The 21,285-nt window shown below is 33.0% G+C and overlaps 1 protein-coding gene across 3 annotated transcripts in view; it reads right to left on the bottom strand.

Annotated features, from left to right (window-relative positions):
- Positions 1-6,681: 6,681 nt before the first annotated feature.
- MEMO1 (mediator of cell motility 1) overlaps positions 6,682-21,285 on the bottom strand; it is a 116,387-nt gene continuing 101,783 nt past the window's right edge. For all 3 annotated transcript variants that reach the window (XM_045079276.1, XM_045079275.1, XM_045079277.1), the window contains 3 exons: positions 19,349-19,425; positions 8,711-8,815; positions 6,682-7,354 (listed from right to left, as the gene is read on the bottom strand). In XM_045079276.1, the coding sequence (XP_044935211.1) occupies positions 7,223-7,354; positions 8,711-8,815; positions 19,349-19,425 (314 nt within the window). In that variant the 3' untranslated portion in view covers positions 6,682-7,222. The remainder of the gene's footprint in view (positions 7,355-8,710; positions 8,816-19,348; positions 19,426-21,285) is intronic.

Consider the following 21,285-nt stretch of genomic DNA (forward strand, 5'->3'; position numbering starts at 1 on the left):
ACTAGGAGACAATGTGAAACATGCCTCAGAGTATCACCAGAAGGGCAAGGAAGCTAGAGTAATTATCCTCCAACTCCCATCCATCACTGGCTGAGGGCTGCTCCCCAGGCATTATCTTCCTAGCACTTCCAATCTGCTCTGTGTGTAGGTAAGAAAATCCACGGCAGAGTCGCAGGTGCTTGCAGGACACTTAATGCATGGACTGAAAGGGTGAGAGCCAAGTGTCTGCTGCAAAAACTCACTATCAGCAACTCACATACCAAACAATATCTTAAATTTCATTTTGTCAATGTCCCATTACAAAGCAGCAGTGCATTTTATATAAGCAACAAAAAAGAATGTTTAGCCCTTCCAAGAAAAGAAAATAGACATCTTCAGAAGTAATAAAAGTATGGAGTACTTTAATCCACCAAAAGAGGTCTGTTTTTACCTAAATTAAAGTAGACATGTACATGAATGACTCCCATTTTTACTGAAGTTGCAAAATCCCAACACTATTTGAATTCAACATACCTTTGTCAGCACCAAAAACAAAACACAGGAGTAAAAATATGGTATAGCATCTGTAATAGACTGAAAATTAAAGAACCTGAATTTTTGTCCTTCACTTTGATACTAACTAGCCATACCAACTTAGGTTAAGTCATATTATTTGTATGGGCCTACCTCAGGTTCTCTACCAGTAAAAATAAGGCAATAATGTCTGGCCTAGTTATTGTTGAGATTAAGAGGAAAGAAAAAAGTTGTGAAACTTAAAAAAAAACTTTTAAAAGTACCATACATTAAATAAGGTATCTTATTATTTTCACAAAAAAAGTCAAAGGTGGAAAGGAGTTCTAATATTCAATTCTAACTCATGTTAATAAGGGAATAAACTCTGCTCTAGGAAAGAAGAGTGACTTGTTCCAGGAAATCAATGGCAACTTATCAGCAAATCTGAAAATAAATTCCAATGAAAAAGAGTTCACAGTATCTTTCTACTTGAGAGTTAGCTGAACATGTCACTAGGGCAAGAATCAGCTAAAACTGATTTTAATTGTTTTTAAAACTTTATACCATTTTTAAATGCCAGTAAACATCAAAAGATCCTGCAAAATATGAGCTGAGAACCATGGGATGGATCACTTACACTACCATTCATTTCATTTGGCCCTACAAAGAGCCTAGGAATATTAAATTCTACCAACTTTTAAAATTAGTAAGGAAGCTGGTTTCCACAATTGAAAACTGAAAATGGAAAAAGCCAATTAAAAGTGTTCCCAATTAAAAGGTTTATGCTTTCCTGTCTTTAAGAAAACACTCCATATGAAGATTGCCTTTTGGTCTCCTTGCTTTAAAATTCACCAAAATTGAACAAATACAGCTGAACGTCTACTATGTTAGATATGAATGGATAAACTTTAAATGGAAAGAAAACTTCTTAGAAAAAAATTTCCATTTATAAAATTGTTAAGCTAAAAATTCTTTTATTAAAGTCTAGTTCAATAGTCTAAGCATTTAATTTAAAAACTCACCAAACTCTGTCATTCATGTCATTCATATATTATTCTAGGTTTTTTAGTTTTCATCATATTTTAGTACATTTTACTTAAATGTAGATAACATCACATTCAGAGAATATTATGATCAGAAAAATTAAAATATTTTCCAAAAGCTGCACTGGCAGATGTAACGACCAGAACTCAGGTCTTGCTCATAGCCAAGTACATTTGGCCTTCAATAGCTTAATAATGGTATTTATATGCTCTTTGGTTTCATTATTAGGATGACAGGAAAGAAACAGGACTACAAGTAGTAAAGTTACAACCTCACTATACAGCATGAAATATACATTTGAACATAACATACAATTTATTATGAAAAGCCAATTATATTATATCATGGCTTTCAAAATCAGAAGAACTGGCTTTTAAGGTTTTTTCCTATTATTTTATAGTATGAAGGCCAAAACCTTATATTAGAATTAAACACACACACATATATAATTAATGTGATACATCTTGGGCACAAGCCACTCTGAAATTCCCAGAGAACCTTTAAATAAATGACAAATCTAAAACTCTAAAATTATTCACATAGTACCCCAAGGAGCAGCATGTATCAATAAACTCAGACAGGCAAACAAATTCCAACCACAACAGTGACTTTGAAAAGGCAAAAGTCTCAGTTACCAGTATTACCAAATGTAGAGCACAGTCAGTGATCACAGTGTGACACTCCACTCAGTTGTATTTACAGGGTAAGAGATAAAAGGCAGAATGTATCTGCCAGCTCCTCTTGGTTGCCTTCCTAATATTCTGACATTAACAGGTAAAAAATAGCAAGCTCCTTTAATATACTTTTCTGCTACAGATATGGCTCTGTTTGAATGTTCAAGAAGCACCTGTTTAAAAAAGTAAAGTCACTGATTTGAAGACCAACTTAAATTCATTTTAGTAAATAGAAACTTCTAGCTTGTATTTAAATGTTTTAACTAAAACAAAAGTATATTTTTATTCTAAAGGTCCACTGTTCCACCACTAATAGGTAACAATCATCAATTTATCATCTATGTTGAAAGTTAGAGTTAAATGATCAAACTGATTTTTATTTAAAAATTATTGGCCTTAATAGTTTTATACACATGAAATAAATTCCATTTTATTTGTACTAATTCCATTAGCTTTTTTCCAGCTTGGTGTTCCATAATTTTAGATAACACCAATAATATACCCAGGAGATGCTGATGCTGACAGCACAGGATACTACTCTGAAAACCACTGATCTAGCTTTTGAGGACTTCCAATGTTTTTTGAGGACACAGCTTATCTGCATTTGGAAATTCTCATATAGAACATCAAATGTAGAACCAGAAACTTCCATTTCTTAATTTTTCCATCTAGAACAACACAGAACAATTCTATTCCTCCTACACATGGTAGTCACCCAAATATTTGAAAACAAAATAAAACACTCCCTCTCTTTAGATGTATCTTCTCCAAAATGAATATTGCCAATTTCTTTGATTGCATCCCACTCTCCTAGCATTCAGGCCTTTCATCATTCCAGATGCCTCCCTATGAACACTATAGTTCATCATCGCTCTTAATAGGTGGCCCTTAGAATTTAACACAATAACATTAAAGCTTTAGCCTGAATGTCAGAATGCACGCCTGCCAATCAGTACTAGTTCCCTAACCACATTATATCTTTCAGCAACCATACCATAGTACTTCCCAACTGATCCCGAGTAAATGAGAACAGAAGAGTGTAGTAACTTTTCCATCAACTTAAAGTTGTTTAAGCTAAATAACTCTTTTATTCTCAGTTTATGTCCTTCCTAAATATTGGGGTTTGGGGCTACAGGGCTAAATATTAAGGGACAGTGATGGAAGATGGTAGTTATTTTTCCAAAGTCTTCACATGGCAAAAGAGAGTCTCTCATTTCACAGATTCTCTTAAATCACTGGTTTATGTCCTAGAATACTCAAGGACAAAGGTTAATCGCATCCATCCTCTAGTACTGTGTAGGTAGCCAAGTGCTTAGAATAATTTCTATAATTTGCAACAACTAATCACAATCTCATCATTCCTTTAATTAATTTATAGCAGCAAAGCAAACCTCCCAGTGGGATTCAGCAAATAAAAGGGCTTCAAAGTGCTTTAAACACTAGTTCCTAAGACTTCCTATTTTTCTTTACACACTTCCCATTTCCCTTTATAATTTCAAAAAACATTCAAACCCAGTCAAGTAGACTACATCAAATTAAGAGGGGTTAAAAAAGTAGACACTTACAATCATTTGTTGCAGTTTAAATTACTAGACAATAATTTGAACTATAAGTAAACTATACCACCATCTAGGACAGGGTCCATGGTCCATGGACCATATCGGGCTATCTTTTTGTGTAAACAGAGTTTGACGGTTCAGTCAAACAACAGCCACACCCACTTGTGTACCCATTGCCTGTGGCTGCTTCTGTGTTACAATGGCAAAGATGAATAGTTGAAACAGAGACCATACGGCCTAGAAAACCCAAAATACTTAGTATCTGGTCTTTCACACAAAACATTGGCCAACCTCTTATCTAGGGCAATGAACTACTGACTACTAAAGAAAACTTTGTGACCTGCAACAATAATCAGCGACTAACTCAGGACCGACCACCCATACTGGAATATCTAAATATGAATATTGGAATATCTGAATAGTCCTTTATCCTACTCTGTATGAAGGATTTGTTGCCCACCCAAGACAAAGCATTCACTTACCTGCTCACTGAGCTAATCTTTAACATACATGTGTCAAGGACTCACTAGTAGAATAGTGAAGAATCCATGAACATAATGCTCTGTGCAATCTACGGTTAAAAAAAAAGTTGCTGCAAGTAACTCGAATGCATGTAATAAAGAAGAAACTGTACAGAACCACAGAATAATCTCCTTTACATTTTAGATTTCAAATACAAAACACTTTTAAGGCACTGAAAGTAGAAAAGCTTAAGTTTAACAATTTAGGTAATACTAACTGCATTAAATAATGCAAATTAATTTCCCTTTTGTGTTAAAAAAAGACTTTCATTTTTATGTTTGTAGAGTTGAAATCAAGATAAAACATCTAATCTAATTTCATCATGTAGCTTTTTAACATTACAGAATGTGCTTAAAAGATCACCCCACATTTTATAGATGACAATGTCTCAATAAAACATGAAGTATTTATGCAAGAGAACTAATTATTGGCACAGATAGAACTAGAACTCAGTACTCAACTCTCACTTTGGAACTCTTTCTACTTCAAGATTGAGTATAAAAGACATGCTCATATTCTAGAAAAGGGTGGACTGATGTTGAAATAGTCTAGAGTTTTAAATGTACAGTAAACATATTCACAGGGGCATAGAGCCCACTCAGCCTAAGCAAACCTCTTGTGTTTTTTACTAATCAACCAACTACAAAATCACAGAAGGAAAAAAACTGATTGATGGTAAAGCCAATTATCAGAATGATGAAAAGAACAACCAATTATATCCTTAACAAATGCTCAAAATTAAAAAAAATAATAATCAATAGTGGAGAAGGGGCAGTATGATGGATACTCACGTATTGCCAATTTGGTACAAATTTTCTGAAGGGTAATTTGGCCATATTTTAAAGTGCCTAAAAAGTTCTCACCATTGAAACCAATTATCCCATTCCCAGGAATATAACCTAAAGAACTAATCTATTATAGATTTCAAATTTTACAGTTTTATGAAGTCCATCCCACTATTATTTATAATTGTGAAATCTTAGAAACAATCTAATATCCAAAGAAAGAACTGGTTCAGTCATGGTGTATGTATTCATACAATAAAATATTAGGCAGCCATTTTTTTTTAAATCACATTTTCAAAGACATGGGGAAGTACTTAGGAAGTTATAAAAAGTAGGGTATACAACTATATGGTCAGTATAATCTCAATTTGTTATTATGCACACACACAAACACATATACACACTCATACATATAAATAGCATAGACAGAGACTGAGAGGAAATACAAAAAATATTAACAGTGTTATCTCTGGATAGTGAAATTGCAGATTTTTTTCTCTTCTTTATCCTTTTCAGTACTTTCTAAATTTTCTATAATAATCATGTATCAGTTTTATACTCAGAAAATAATAAAAATTCACTCTAGTCAATTTTGAAATTTTTATAGTCTATATAATAAATAAGGAATAAATATTTATAGTACTCAAAAGTATACCTAAGTGATGGGAAATAAATCATTAATATGTAAGAGTATAATTTCCACACATGTATAGGTGGATAATTTTGAATCCAAAAGATAACATTATTTTTTATTTTTTCTCAATTCTTGAGTATAGAAAGTTGATATTTAGTAAACAAGAAATGCAAATCTTTAAATAAAATTGGTGCAAGGCGTCTAAAAATTGTGCTATTCCGGCATCACACTGAAGATACAAATGCTCTCCAATGTAATGTAGATACCCAATGTTAGGTTGAAATAGATATAATCTACTACATGCATGGTGGCCAATAATTACCTAATCAGATTATATATATATTTTCCCCCCAAAGTGACTAGAAATGGTCTATGCTAAAAAAAGAAATACAACACCATACCATTATTTTAGTTGGAAGAGCCGCACCAAAAATCATGACAAAAAATTTGTAGAACTATAAGAAAATCCAGTGGTTTTTTGTTTTGTTTTGTTTTTGTTACTGTTAATGATTTCTTGCTAAAAATTTAAGTAAGAGAGTCAAATTGTTTAAAGCATTAAAAAAGCACAGCAGTAGTATACAGTCTGCAATGATTTGAAAATCACTAAGAACACTCTTCAATATTTCCTCATTTGCAGACTACTGCCTATCAAACACGATCTTTGAAGGAAAGGACTATATCTGTTCTTTTACCAATCTTGAATTTATATTCTATATATAATATAGTAATGACACAAAGTGATGTCACACACAAAAAGCCAAACTGTATGTAATTTTAAAAGCTAACTTCAAAATACGATTCTAATGTCTGTGATAAAAAAATCACATAAATATGTAAAATATAAAATACATCCTAACATAGTTTTTACATGAGCTGAAGTTTACCACTTTTAACATAAAAATTCTGAGATGGAATTAATAAAAAAAACAATTTTCGTAGGTACCACAGAGCAATAAGTTTAAATCAGACTATTTTGAGTTGTGTAGCCCTTTATTAGCAACTAAAATAGAAGGTATCTGTTGTACAACACGGGTAGTAATTGACTATAATTGGAGATTTATTATATTCTAATACAGATCATTTATAAATGCAATTTCTTTATTAAAAAGCTTCCACCCTTTTTTTGTTTGTTTGTGTACAATTTGCAAAACTATTCTGAAAGCGGAATATATGTGCACAAGTCTGCAAAGAGTGCAAATTTAGGATATGGTAAATGCTTTACAAGTTACTTTCAACAAACTGTCTGCCACAACTGGGCCTTTACATTGCCATCCTTTTTGATCAAAATATTTTGATGCCAGCCTTCCTTCCACTGCCCTAAACTATAAAGCATTTTTTAATGAGTTGAAATTAAGGAAGGACTACACCTACTAGAAAAGAAGAGAAGAAAGTTCTATTAGTTTGAGGTTTCAGAATCCCCCCAAACCAGGACCAGTATCTTGGTAAGGGCTAGGCGGGGACCCCGGACAGAGAATGAGTATGTGCAGGTGGCATCCCTGAGGATTCAGAGCTTCAGTGGACCGTGAGTGCTCCCGCTGCATAACTCACTGAGCTGTCTTGCCAGTTTCTACACTGGCTTGACTGGGCATAATTCAAAAAGGAAAAGCTCATATTCATTCCATTCTTCTGGAGCTCTGTGATAGCCTAGGGGGGGAAAAAAAACTGGTTACGACAGTCCTCATATAAAAAGTAAATACCTCTGTGTTGGTGTCTTAACTCTGCCCACTTCACAGCTGAAGCCTAGATTTTTTACTCTGCTCTTGATTTGTTTCTTGAGCTTCTTTTCGCACATTATTAAACAGGAAAAAGGAGTTCCTTACTTCATTCTTTCAAAGAATTTCCCCTAATCTGACTTCTTGATAAATATCAGTCATCTCCCACCCTACCCTTGTTATATTTAACAAAGCCACTTCAAGAAACATGGACCTTTCTCTCTTTTCTCTAAACCAAATCATAGCCACTTCTGTCATGAAATCCTGGTCTCTTCTTTGTCTAACTTTGACTAAATGTGAAATAAATATAAATTAATTTCCAGATCTAAGGGGTAAACCACAATTTTTACTTTAATTGTAGATTGGTTCATCATTTATTTTATTAAAATTTTATTTGATCCAATCTAAATTTCCAATTTAGGAAATTAGTGTAGCTTACCTAGGTTAAATTTCAAGAATTAGATTAAGCCCTGAACAGACTTTACTTCCAGTCAATACTGCTTAAAAGAAATCATTCCTAAAAATCCACAATGTACTATCTTTCAAATTAGTGTTAGTGAACTAACACTGTAGGATAGGTTCTATTCTATACTAACATTACCTTCTCCATTATTTCTCTGCCTCCCCAAACAATGAAGGCATTATTGCTTCCTCCTCCCATTCCTGAATATACACACACTTTCTTCTCTATGAAAAAGTCTCACATTTTCTTTTAGGAAAGCCATACTGTTTTATTTATTACAGGAAAAATGAATATTATTATCTCTTTCAAAAATCCAGCTGCCCAAAACTTCTGCCTCTTACTATTATTTACATGAAATACTGTTTTTGTTGTAAAGAGAAAAACATCACACACAATCTGTCTCATGTTACTAAATTATGAATATCTGAAGTTCAAGAACAGAATTTTCCATTTATTTTTAATAAAGTCTAGAACATTAAATAAAACAAAAAAATTAATAAGGTTACTTATTACCAGAGGTTACTTTGATTTATATTTGTAAAGAACATACTGGAACTGGCTGTGAGTCAAGAGAAAAAGTAGGTTTCTATTCTAAATAATTTTTCTGTATTTAAAAGAAAGTACTGGCCTATCTCCCAGTAACAAATAACTTTATTCATGTAAGCAAAATAACAAAAAGCTAAATTATCTTAAAGATACTAGAAAAAAAAAAAGTTACCTAAAAGCAATATTCATCAATAAGGTATCACAGATGATAACAATTAAGACATTTTGAAACATCATAGAATCAAATGCTAGAAATCAAGACTTCCTAAGGATACTCACATTTAATAACACCCCAATGGGATGTCTTCCACATATAGTATTATGGTATTTCTTCAAGTAATTGCTAAAAGATACAGGGTCTAGTTGTTCTATAATACTCATACCCTAAAAAAAGAAGAGAAAAAGAAAATGAAAGAAAAAGAAAAAGTACACAATTTATTATTTCCTAATTACATTTTAAAACTGTTACTTAGAGCTAAACATAATTTTTCAATTAAGGAGAAGTAAAGAAAATATATTAAATAATCCTTGTGAAATATCAAACTCATTCATCAAAAGTAATCTCATTATGGTTAGCTCTAACCAATATGTACACTTGATTAACAGAAAACTTTCAGTCCTCAGTTTAGTTTTTTCTGACTATGTTTCCACACCACCATCACCAATTACCAATTAGCTCACAACCCTTAACATGTCACAATTTTACATTTTTCTTCTATAAATGTATTTACAAAAGTAAATCTATTGCAAAAATTAACTTTGCGGGCGCCTGGGTGGCTCAGTGGGTTAAGCCGCTGCCTTCGGCTCAGGTCATGATCTCAGAGTCCTGGGATCGAGCCCCACATCAGGCTCTCTACTCAGCAGGGAGCCTGCTTCCTCCTCTCTCTCTGTCTGCTTGTGATCTCTCTGTGTCAAATAAATAAATAAAATCTTTAAAAAAAAAAAAAAAAATTAACTTTGCTATATGGCGGGGTTTTTTTTCATAACCATCATATTCCTCCTACCACTGGCATAAATAGTTAAGAGTTTACTATAACTTAGCTAATTCCATAACATACACTTAAATAACAGTGTGTAAGGCATTCTGAATTATCAGCACATGATAAAAAGAAGATACCACGAAGAAAAATGTCAACATAGTTTTAATTAACTTAAAGCTCATAAAAGATAAATGCTTAAGCAAAATAGAACTTTTATGAACTTTTTAAAATAAAGTATTGGCCTGTCTCCCAGTAACAAATAACTTTATTCATGTAAGCAAAATAATGGAAAGCCAAATTATCTTAAAAGCTTTTTATCTCTTGGGGTGCCTGGGTGGCTCAGTCAGCTGAGCGTCTCTTAGTTTTGGCTCAGGTCATGATCTCAGAGTCCCGGAAATGGGCCTGGCCATGGGCTCTGCACTCAGCAGGAAGTCTGCTTGAGATCCTCTTCCTCTGTCCTTTCCCGCCCTCCCTTCTCGCTTATGCTCTCTCTCAAATAAGTAAATAAATCTTTAAAAAAAAGAAGAAAGAAAGAAACCTTTTTATCTCTTTATACTTTCAACTGGAATGCTTTATTTTTAAGATTTTAATTCAGGATCAAAAAATTTTAGGACTACTATTAAAACAACCACTATGACTTGGACATTTATTCACACTAAATTCCATACCCTGTAAATGCATTCAAATAATGTGTTCATAATACAAAGCAATTTTAATCAAGCAAATAAATCAATGATTCTCACGCATTCATTCACCAATTATCTTACCTTGTTTCTTATTCAGGTAAAATGTTTTACATTAGTGTTCTATAAACCAGATTAACATATTCTGAGAGAAATGTAAATGGTGGTTTAACTAGGGAATCAACTGATAAATTTTGTGTGGTTTTTAAATTATATTTCAACATGTTTTAAAACAACCGCAGTGGAAAAGTACCTAGAGTAATCAGATGAACACTCATCTGAAAAATGATAGTAATCAGTAGGTGACATAAAAATACTGCAGTGGTGGCATCAAAATTTAATTTTATAAAGAACCTGTTTTCAGAGCATTCAAGTCATTCATAAACATCATCATACTTTCCTGCAAACAGGAAAAGACAGGTATGTGCATGTAATCAACTTTCAATTGACTGCACATCAATTAGTCACTCTAGACTTGTCCACAATCAGTTTTTAATGCTAAGCTGTTTTCCCCTGCAAACTAGGAGGCTTCCAAGTCAATAGTCTCCAGTGACATTTGGTGCAGATTCAGAGAAATATGAACAAACTTAAAAATTAAACCTAAGATAAATAATTAGTACCATAATTCTGGTTCAAAGAATATCACACAGTATATTTCTAAACCTAGCAGTAACGCAGCAATGGAGTTACACAAATCTCTTCCACACATATGGACAATCAAGATATAACTCCCTAAAAATGAAGGAACTGAGGCATAAATAAGGTTAAAAGCTTGCCTCTGAATTTCTAATCTGAGGCTCTTTCTCACTCACTAGTCTGCTTCATGCAGCATAAGAGACATACTAACAATCATTTAAATACTCTCACAGCTATAATTGGTACACACATTTTAAGAGAACTTTTAACGTTCTTGGATGAAGTCTAGGACAGCTTACCTTAAATAGAACTCTACTCATTAATACATTATGTGACACTGAGGTTCTGAGGTACATGTTAATGTTAAAATCTTAAAGTACATTTTGAACAAACTTACCACATTCATATGCTGACATGAAGAATTCAAAGACAGGAAAACTAATGATCAAATTTGTTAAAAACAAAGAATTCAAGAAATTTCATATAGAAAGATATAAAATAAAGTTATGAATGTAGAGAAGACACTACCAAATAAAGTGTTTGGAATTAAGATATAATGGTTAAATGACAATGAGGTAAAGAAAAAATTGAGATGATGGAAATTAAGGGATAAAGTTTAAATATTTAATCCCCTAAAGTGTATTCTGTACCTACTAGGGCAAGAATCTATTCCACTACAAACATTCTCTGACAAATAAAGATAGTGAACATGTATGCAGTTTTATAAAGAAGGGATATAGAGAAAAAATAAGGCTTTTCTCAAGAGTTGAAATTCTCCAATTGGAAAATTCACGAAGTACGCAAACAATAGCAATAATCATAATGAGAGACAGGGCATCTATTAAGTAATACAGAACACTGGCAAATATACTTTTGTATATATTTATATCTTGATGTTAACAACTTTTAAATCATAGTTACCAAAATTTCAAGAAGATGAAAATGTTAATTTGATACTACTGCCAACAGCCAAAATTTCAAGATGAAGAAACAAAGTACTTCCCCACTAAGCTTAGTTAACTCTTCTATTACTTAAAATACTTGATCAGTGAACCTGAAGTCCTGGTGATGAAAATCTTACCTATGGCCTAGCATATTGAGAATCTGTTCACATGAACTTAAATCCAATATGAAGCAGTGAAGATCTAAGATAAAAAGCAGATATCATAAACACCAAAAGCCAATATCCATCATGATTTGGGTTTCTGAGAAATTTAGGGGCTTCAGCAAGAAATCCTCAGATTGAAAGCTAACTTTGTACTGTGAGGGGGAACAAGAGCAGAGGGAATCCATCATTATGCTGACTCTTTAAGCAATAAGTGAAAGCTCGTAATGTTAAATCCCAAGTGACAATCCTAAACTGAGCAATTTTAACTGATAGAGCTGCAAATTCAGAACTCTGATAAGACAACAAAGATCCTCCCTTTTAAAAAAGTTTATATATAGGGACACCTGGGCGGCTCAGTTGGTGAAGCGTCTGCCTTCAGCTCAGGTTATGATCTTAGGATCCTGGGATCAAGCCTGAAATGGGGCTTCCTGTTCAGCAGGGAGTCTGTTTCTCCCTCTCACTTCCCCTCTATGCTCTCTCTTTCTCTCAAATAAATAAATAAAATCTTTTAAAAAATTTTTTAAAAGTTTATACATTATAAAATATTTAATTTAAATTTAATTTTAAATACTATCACCAGCAGTAATCTCCATCTATAGTAACAAACACAAAAAAGAAACAAAACTATTTTAGAGGACTTTAAGAAATTAGAACTAGAACCATAGGTCTTTTTATTATGAACACTTAATTAATCACCATATTATGTTGTGAGTAGGCCTCATTTTTTAAAGTAAGGATATATATTTATGTTGGAGAGATGGATGTACATTTAGGTTGACAAGGTGGGAAAAGGAAATATTCTGCTTTCGGTAAGAGGCATCAAGAGAAATCTTACAGTCAAAGAAATTTTATGGGAAAAAAAAAGTCACCCTAAAGATAGCAGTGCTAAAAAGCAATATAGCTTTTTAGCTATCTCGTAGCTATCTTAAAAGATGATATTATAAAACCTTATATCAAAGACTACTAAAGAAACTATTGCCTTGAGTTTGAGAAAGAAGTACAAGTACACAAATCTGAACAATTTCACTTTCAAAAGAGTTGAAAGAAAGAATGGTAGCTGAAGTTCAAATTAAATGAAGTGACTACTAATAAATTTGGAAGGAAAACATATCGTAAGGATGACTACAATGACATTTTCAGACTCTCTTTGCCAAATCATAAGTAATTTGGCAATGTCCATAATGAAACATTGGTCTATATCAAAAGTGGCCCGGAAAAAAAAATGATTATATGATATACATATAAAACATATATGTATGTACTTAAGTACAGTTAATGTTTCCAGTATGTAATATCAAAAGTTCACAAAAATGAATGTCTTAAAATAAGTTCTGCTTTGTAATTACTGAAATTACAAAGTTCTAATTACCAAAAACATGATCAGCAGCCAATACTAATATAACACTTTTAGACTCTCCTGTAACTAGTCACTTTTTTCCCCACTTACAACATTTGGAAGATGCAGTTTATTTTCCTATATATTTTTCTTTACATATTTTTTTTTTCACATAACTTGATTCCAAGATAGTCAAATGCTAGAGACGTAATTATTTTATAATAAGAGGAACAGCTATTTTTATTTTGCTTTGGAAACTAGAAACACTTTTACTTATTTTAGTAACTCTATTTAATAAGACTTTCCTGATAACAAAAAAAAAAAAAGAGCTAAAACTAATTAACATACTAATTTTGAAAAGACTATACCTAAGATTTTATACCTAAATAATTTTTCATCCTATAAAACTTTCAAAATGTGTAATAATTACAATTCAGAACTGATAACATGTTTTAATACTTTATACAGAGAACACTTCCAATTATATTTGCTCTGAAAAGATTGCATATAGAAACTAAGATACTGGTTCTCAAATGAATGAAATTATTTATAACATAAAATGGCACTTTAGAAAAGGAATATACAGAGGGACAGTCACCATTTGGTTATATAAATCAATTAAGAAAACCCAGTATATAAGAGTTTAATAGTGAGTGTACATATATATATAAAAACACACATATATATAAACATACATACATGACTATATGTATAGACCTATCCAATCTTATTATTTTAATCCACTTTAACCCCCAGAAGTGACTTACAACTTGAATTAAGAACAGGCTAATAAAAGAACAGAACACTTATGAACCATTTAAAAATTCTATATATAAACAGAAAGGGACCACAAAAATCTGACTCCAAGTCAAATATTATATCAAATATTAAATTCAAATGTGTTAACAAGAAGCAAATACTTAATATTCAGAAATTATATTCCAGACTAAATAAAAATTTTAAAATTATGCCCCAATTTTGGACATCTAAAGTAAGGTAAATCAGATGCAGATTTAGAAGTCAATATTAAACTTACTGGTTCTGTGTACCCTTTGTGAGCAAAAATTTCTGATTTCAAAGACTTAGAAGCTACCAAAAAGCAATAACTATAGAATTATGAGAATCATGCCAATGGGTAATTGTTACCCTTTTTGCTCTGCTCCAAAGTAAGAAACCAAGGTGTATCTGTCTAATAAAAATATGCCTCAAGAAAGGTAAGTAAAGCTAGTCCTCTTAATATAAGCTATCAATATAGCATTAGAAGAAAGGCTAAAAGAATAGTTAAGTATGGATGTTTATATATAACGCATAGAATAATTAGTAAAATAATACTAAAGTGTTTAAATGTGACCACAGTTCTAAAGAGTTCCAAAGGATGCTATTATGTTCAGTGACTTGAGAATACCAGGTAAACTAATATTTTAGACAAAACACCTCTCTGTGCTAAAAGCATTAATTCACGGATTTACAAATTTTTACGTGTGCAAAATTAAATGCTGCCTAATTAAAGTTGGCAAATGATTTAAAGAGCTGAACAGAAAGCAAGAGGAGATAAATAGGAAATTTGTTCTACTCAACAGATTAGGGGCCATAGCAGGACAGTGCAAATTCACCTACAAAGCAAATTTAGGAATAAAAAGATGTTGGGACTCTTTCCACACTACCAGAAGGCACATCTCCAGGGGCACTATGAACCAAGTCTACTTTGAAAAAGTCCCATGGGTGACTGAAATTGTAAAGACAAAGTTAAGGATTACTATAGTAGACAATCTCTCTGACCATCTACACCTTACTTACTTAACTCCAGACCTCTTGAACTTATTCCAGACCTCTTCCCCAGACTTACAACCAATACAGTCAATTCTGTAGCAAAGCCCTTCTGAATGACCTCTAAAGTAATGTAACTAGGGGTGCCCGGGTGGCTCAGTCTGCTTCTCCCTCTTCCTCTGTCCCCACCAACCTTGTGCTCTCTCTCTCAAAAATAAATAAAATATTTTAAAAAATAAAATAAAATAATGTAACTACATCATTTCTTTGTGCTTACATGCATTTCTTATCCTGGAATATAACGCCCTACATTATCCGGCCTCTGCCTATCCCTCTTGCCACAGCTTGTACCACTCTTATCCTTATCTACCATACTCCTGCAACACTGGCCTTTTTTTTTTTCTTCACACCCAGCCTCTTGCCTATCTTAAGGACTTCGCACAGGCAGGTCCTTTTGTCCAGAATGCTCTTTCCTCTGATCTTTACTTGGTTTGGTCCTTCTTATCTCTATCTCAGTTTAATGTTTCTCCTCAGGGCAGTCTTTCTCCAACCACTTAACCACCAATCACTTGAATCATTTACTATTTCAAAATCCTTTCAGTGTTTTCTGTACAGCACACATCACTTTTGGAAACTAACATATATACATGTGTGTGTGTGTGATTCGTTTTTAACGAGTAAGGATATATATGTATATGTATCCTTACTTTTTTTTTTTTTTAATGTATCTCCTCCTGTTAGAATAAAAGTTCTGTAAGTAAGTGTAAGTAAGAGTAAGTGTGTGTGTTTACTGTCCTAACTCCAATGATGCCTAGGACTATAAATGCACTAAAAAATAATTGGCAAAATGAAAATCCAAATGCCAACTTGACATCTCCACTTGGATATCTTAAAGGCAACAGCAAATATAACATATTCTTAATGTGATTTATGATTTCCCTACCTCCTAAAATATCAGTCCTATCTTCTTGGGCTTTAAATCTAAGTGAACAGTACCAATACCCAACCAGCAGCATAAGCCAGACATTTAAGAGTTATTCTTTCTTTCCCAGCAAGTTCAGTCAATCTCCAAGTCCCATCATCACTTTGTCTCTTATATGTACTGATTATATCCACTCCGTCCCTCTCTTCCACCATCACCATCGCATCCACTGTCTGAATTACCATTTGTCACCTGGATTACCAAAACGGTCTACTCATTTTTCCTTTGACCTCCCTCCAACCCACCTGTGACATTGCAGCTGTATGAGCTATTCAAATACAATCTGATCTTACCGTTTTCCTATTTAATATCCTTTAAACAGCCTGTTCTAGGAATGCCTGGGTAGTTCAGTCAGTTAAGCGTCTGTCTTAGGTTCCAGTCACAATCTCAGGGTCCTGGAATTAAGCCCCGTGTAGGGCTCCCTGGTCCCTACCAGGGTAGTGTCTCCCCCTCCTTCTGTCCTGCTCGTGCTCACACTCTCTCTAATAAATAAAAATAAAATCTTCCCAAAAAACCAGGGACGCCTGGGTGGCTCAATCAGTTAAGCATTTGCCTTTAGCTCAGGTCGTGATCCCAGGGTCCTGGGATTACTGCATCAAGCCCCTTACTCAGCGAAGATCCTGCTTCTCCCCTCTGCCTGCCACTCCCTCCCACTGCTTGTACATGCATACGCTCTCTTTCTCTCTCTGACAAAAAAATAAAATAGAACCCTTAAAATGAATAAACAGCCTGTTCTAGATCCTCTAGCTTCATTTCTCACCCCTACCCCCAGCCCATACATCCACTGATCCACTCAACAATCGCATATATTGAGTACCCAGTGAAAGGCTGATACAAAATGGACAAAGATCCTGATCTCATGAAGCTTACAGTCTAATAGGAGAGGTTATCACCAAACAAATCAACAGTAAGTAAGTCACACAGTAATTAATACTGAGAAGAAAACTTAAATAGGGTAAGGTCATGGATCAACTGTTTACTGTAGGGGTATAATGGAAAACTATGGGTACATTTTTGGGGTGTCCCAATAATTAAAAGATACTAGTGGGTGGTATCCAGGCATGTTGATTGTCCTATAATACAAGATAGTCGCACACACAAATAATTGTTCTCATCCCATAATACTCTTGTCTACATAGGTGAAAAACCTGGGCGCATGGGTGGCTCAGTGGGTTAAGCCTCTGCCTTTGGCTCAGGTCACGATATTGGGCTCTCTGCTCAGTGGGGAGCCTGCTTCTCCCTCTCTCTCTGCCTGCCTCTCGGCCTACTTGTGATCTCTCTCTCTCTGTCAAATAAATAAATAAAATCTTAAAAAAAAAACCTGCTAATAATTATCTAGACCCTTAACTCTATTTTATATATAAATACTAATAAGTTTTACATGGTTTTAATATACAGATTTCCAAGGAATGGCCATATTCATATAAAGTAAGGGAAGGCTGAACTTTGTTTAGTTTACAACCTTACTAGGAATTGCTCACCATTTTGGAAAATCAAGTCACCCAGCAATGCACCCTAGTGATAGGAGTCACAAACATAACTGTTTAGGTTTGGATTGATAGCCGTTATAGTAATGATACAATGTGTAAGCATCTACTTCATAGTGTCTTCTAATATAGTTAGAATTCGGGCCCTTACAGTATTAAAAATTTATTAGTTTATCATAAATTACTTTCCCCTTATTTCTTTCTCATATCACAGTTAGGGTATTCACTTAATTTAATTATGTATATAGGAAGATTATATTCATTATTTCATTCACTTGAAAAGTATTTACTGAGCACCTACTAATGTTCTAATCACTATTCTAAGCACTCTGGATACACTGGAGAACAAAATAAATATCCTGACTAACAAAACTATAATAAATAAGTAGAATATTTAGTTTGTTGAAAGAAAAACTGCAGCAAGTAAGGTACGTTGGGAATGCTAAGAAGGTGGAGTGTATGATGCAAAATTAAACTGGGTAGTCAATGCATCTTGCTGGGAAGGTAAAGCTGAGCAAAGCCACAAAGTCAGACAGTCAAATACAAAAAGGGCCAAAGCCCTAAAGTAGGCACATCTATATCATCATCACAGAACAATAAGGAGAGTATGTGCCCTAAGTAACTCTTACAGCTCCATATCAGAATAGCTTCTAAGTCTGCTCAATGACTGCATTGAAAGTTCCATTAAGTGAAAGACAATGTTTTATCTTCTTAATGTCTTCAGTACTTCACACAGTACCAGACACACTAGGAGACACCCATTAACCACTTGCTACATGAAGAAAATAAATGATGACATAATCAGAAAAGTTTTCTGATGCAACTGAGAATTATGCCTCAGAAAAGTAAGATGAGAACTAGAAGCCAGGAAAGGATTAAATGACTGACGTGACATCATAAATCCAAAAGAAAAGTCAGTAGATTAAGTCCAAACAAAATTCCAAAGGTAAAAGTATTAGGCTATAATTAGATCTAAGTAATAAGATAAATTTAAATATGATAAAATCTACATATAAGAAAATCTCCTGAGTAACTAAATTTGCATTCATTCCATTTGGCTTTTAATAAAATATACAAGGTATAACCTACCTATGGTTTTAGATCCAGATTTCTCAATAAAATGTTTTATCTACTTTAGACTAAATAGTCTTGTACTAAAACATATGCATAAAGCTTTTGAAACAATGGTAAAGTTGATTTCAACATAAAACAGACTTAAAGTCTGACAGATTTAAAGACAATTTAGAGACCACCTATTTCAAGACTCATCTTTAAGATGACAACTTGAGGACTAGAGAACTGAAATGATCTGTCAAAAGTCAAAGCCAGTAAGTGATAAACCTCCTATATTTAATATTCTGTTTATAAGTTTAAAAACACAAAATGATCTGCATGACTTTTCAAATAGGAAAACAATTACTCCAACTACCATACTATTTTAAGGAAAATGACAGCAGGATTCAGTGTCTGTTGTACTACTGGGCCAGGTAAGAATACAATCATATTTTTAAATTCTCTATTTAAACAACAAAATGAAACACCATTTAAGAAAGTCCAAATGGCAAAAAAGTATAATAATAAAATAAACTTAAAATTTGCTACGGTTGTTTCTGCTTAAAAATAAGTAATGGCATTAGTATCCTGTCATCCCTAAACCTGAGACACTCCCCCAAATAGCATCTAAAAATCTATACATTATTCTTTGTCTTACTAATTAAATAAAATTAAGATAAAGGAAATTTCAACTAATAGAAAAGGGATTATTTTTATAATCAATATTCATATGATTATAAATTATATTTTGCACATTTAGTTAAAAAAAGATAGGGAAGGAATTATTAGTCCACTGTATATTTCAACATATTAAGTCTTGAATCACTAATCTGAAATCAAAGAAAATACCTTAGAGCATTAAAATCCCACACCTGAAAGACTTACCATTTTATCTAGATGTTCAATGGATCTATAAATCTCCCCCTGGGATTCATCATAGTAACTGTAACGGAACCTTTGACCTTGAAACAAATATCATGTACAAAATAAAATAGGGAAAAATTAGAAGCTAAAAAGAAAGCAAGCGCTTACCAAATAATTTCAGTTCTCATGGAAGGCAAAGCACAGCTTAAGCCTCTGAGAGAATCATTCCCAAGAGCCCTTGTACATAAAAATAAAAGGCATATTTGGGAAGTAATAAAGAAATGATATATCACCAGTGTTTTATGATGTTAAAAACTACTTCAAACTGTAGAACCTTAAAGTCACAAGCAATACAAAAGACTAAGGAAACAAAACAGCTTAAAAGTTAGAAGCATTGTTAAACATATTATATCACTCTGTAATGGAAGGTAAACCCAAAGAATATGATTCAAGGAAATCTGGTTTAAGGAAACTATCTCAGTGTAACAGATCAATGAAATCAATGAAAGCTTAGCTTTTGCTGTATAAATGCAAAGACTTGATCTCTATTACAGAAAAAAAAAATGTGCAGGTCAGAGATATATTGTGGCTTATGTGATTTTTATGACTTCAATAAAAAAATTTATCTCATTTTTTTAAAACTCTCTACTTGAAAAAAGATCGATACAAGTGCCTAAAAATAGGAGGCACAAAAGGATAAATACAATTGTCCTGCTCTGACAATAAAATCTCAGTAAGAGTACAAGCACAGAACATTCACGTTTAGCTCTTCTCCAAGAAACAGAGGGTAAGCTGGAAGAAGCTTGAAAAGAAGACAGAAAACAAAAGGCTCAGGTAATAAATCTGGCTCCCTATTATAATCGTATAAAAACTAGAAGTTAGACATATTTATAAATAATTGTGGTATGCTATTCCACAGACTGTGTTGTATTTCAGACACATCTACATTTGTATATCTGTGATGCCTATATTTCTTAGAACTCATTACTTTTATATTTAGCTATTTTTAAAGATTCACCAAAATACATTTGAAAGGTATGTGAGTACACCAGTCATGTATGCACACATTCTGTGTCTTGTGCTTCATTTTTAGAGCAAAGTTCACATATAAAATTATTATCCTCACACCTGAGAAGATGGGTTTCTTTGGCTGGATACTTATGATTTTTAAGTTCTCTGTTTATCTTACTAAAAAAAAATGATCATCTTATAGATGACGAGTGATGCAAAATAACAAAACTCTTTTGGTGTTCTCTTTTGGAAAAAACCACACACCACAGTTATCCACACTTCCTTTACTTGTTGGTTTTGATCAACTTTGATGGTCATCTTTCTAGACTATACTGTATTTTCTTAACTTTCACATTTTAACTTTGCACACACATTAATACATATGATTACTCGTGTAACAGTTCTTATTTTCCCTCAAGAGTTGCTATTAAATCAGTATTGCATCTTATAATTCATGATATCCTAGAATCAAGAAATAAGGTTCTGAGACAATTACCTGCTTTCTGAATATAAAAACCATTTCTATCAACATTGAGGATTACTACATGTCACCATAACTATGAGATCAATTACAATTCTTGCACTAAAAAAATTCTTAAACAGTGACAATTCATCACTCAATGCCCTTATATTAATTAACTCATCAGACATTTCTTTCAAAATTTAGAGTTAGGTATAGTTTTGTTTTTCTTTACAGAATGTACACACTTACTCCTACCTAATAGCGAGAACTATATAATTGGACCCTATTTTTTCCTACTTGCCAGATGGCTATTGGAAGGCTCAAAGTCCAATCTAAAGTCTGTTGCAATAACTTCTTGATTCAATTCACCGGTACTAAATTTCTACTTGGATTTCAAAGGTCTTTTGACAGAGTTGCCCGAAATCTTTTGTGAAATAAACAAACAAATTATTAACCTTAGACAAGAAACTTCTGACTCACTGTC

The sequence above is a fragment of the Mustela putorius genome, unplaced genomic scaffold, assembly GCF_011764305.1.
Source record: "Mustela putorius furo isolate JIRA1106 unplaced genomic scaffold, ASM1176430v1.1 tig00000281_pilon_pilon_pilon, whole genome shotgun sequence".
In the NCBI taxonomy this organism is placed as follows: Eukaryota; Metazoa; Chordata; class Mammalia; order Carnivora; family Mustelidae; genus Mustela; species Mustela putorius.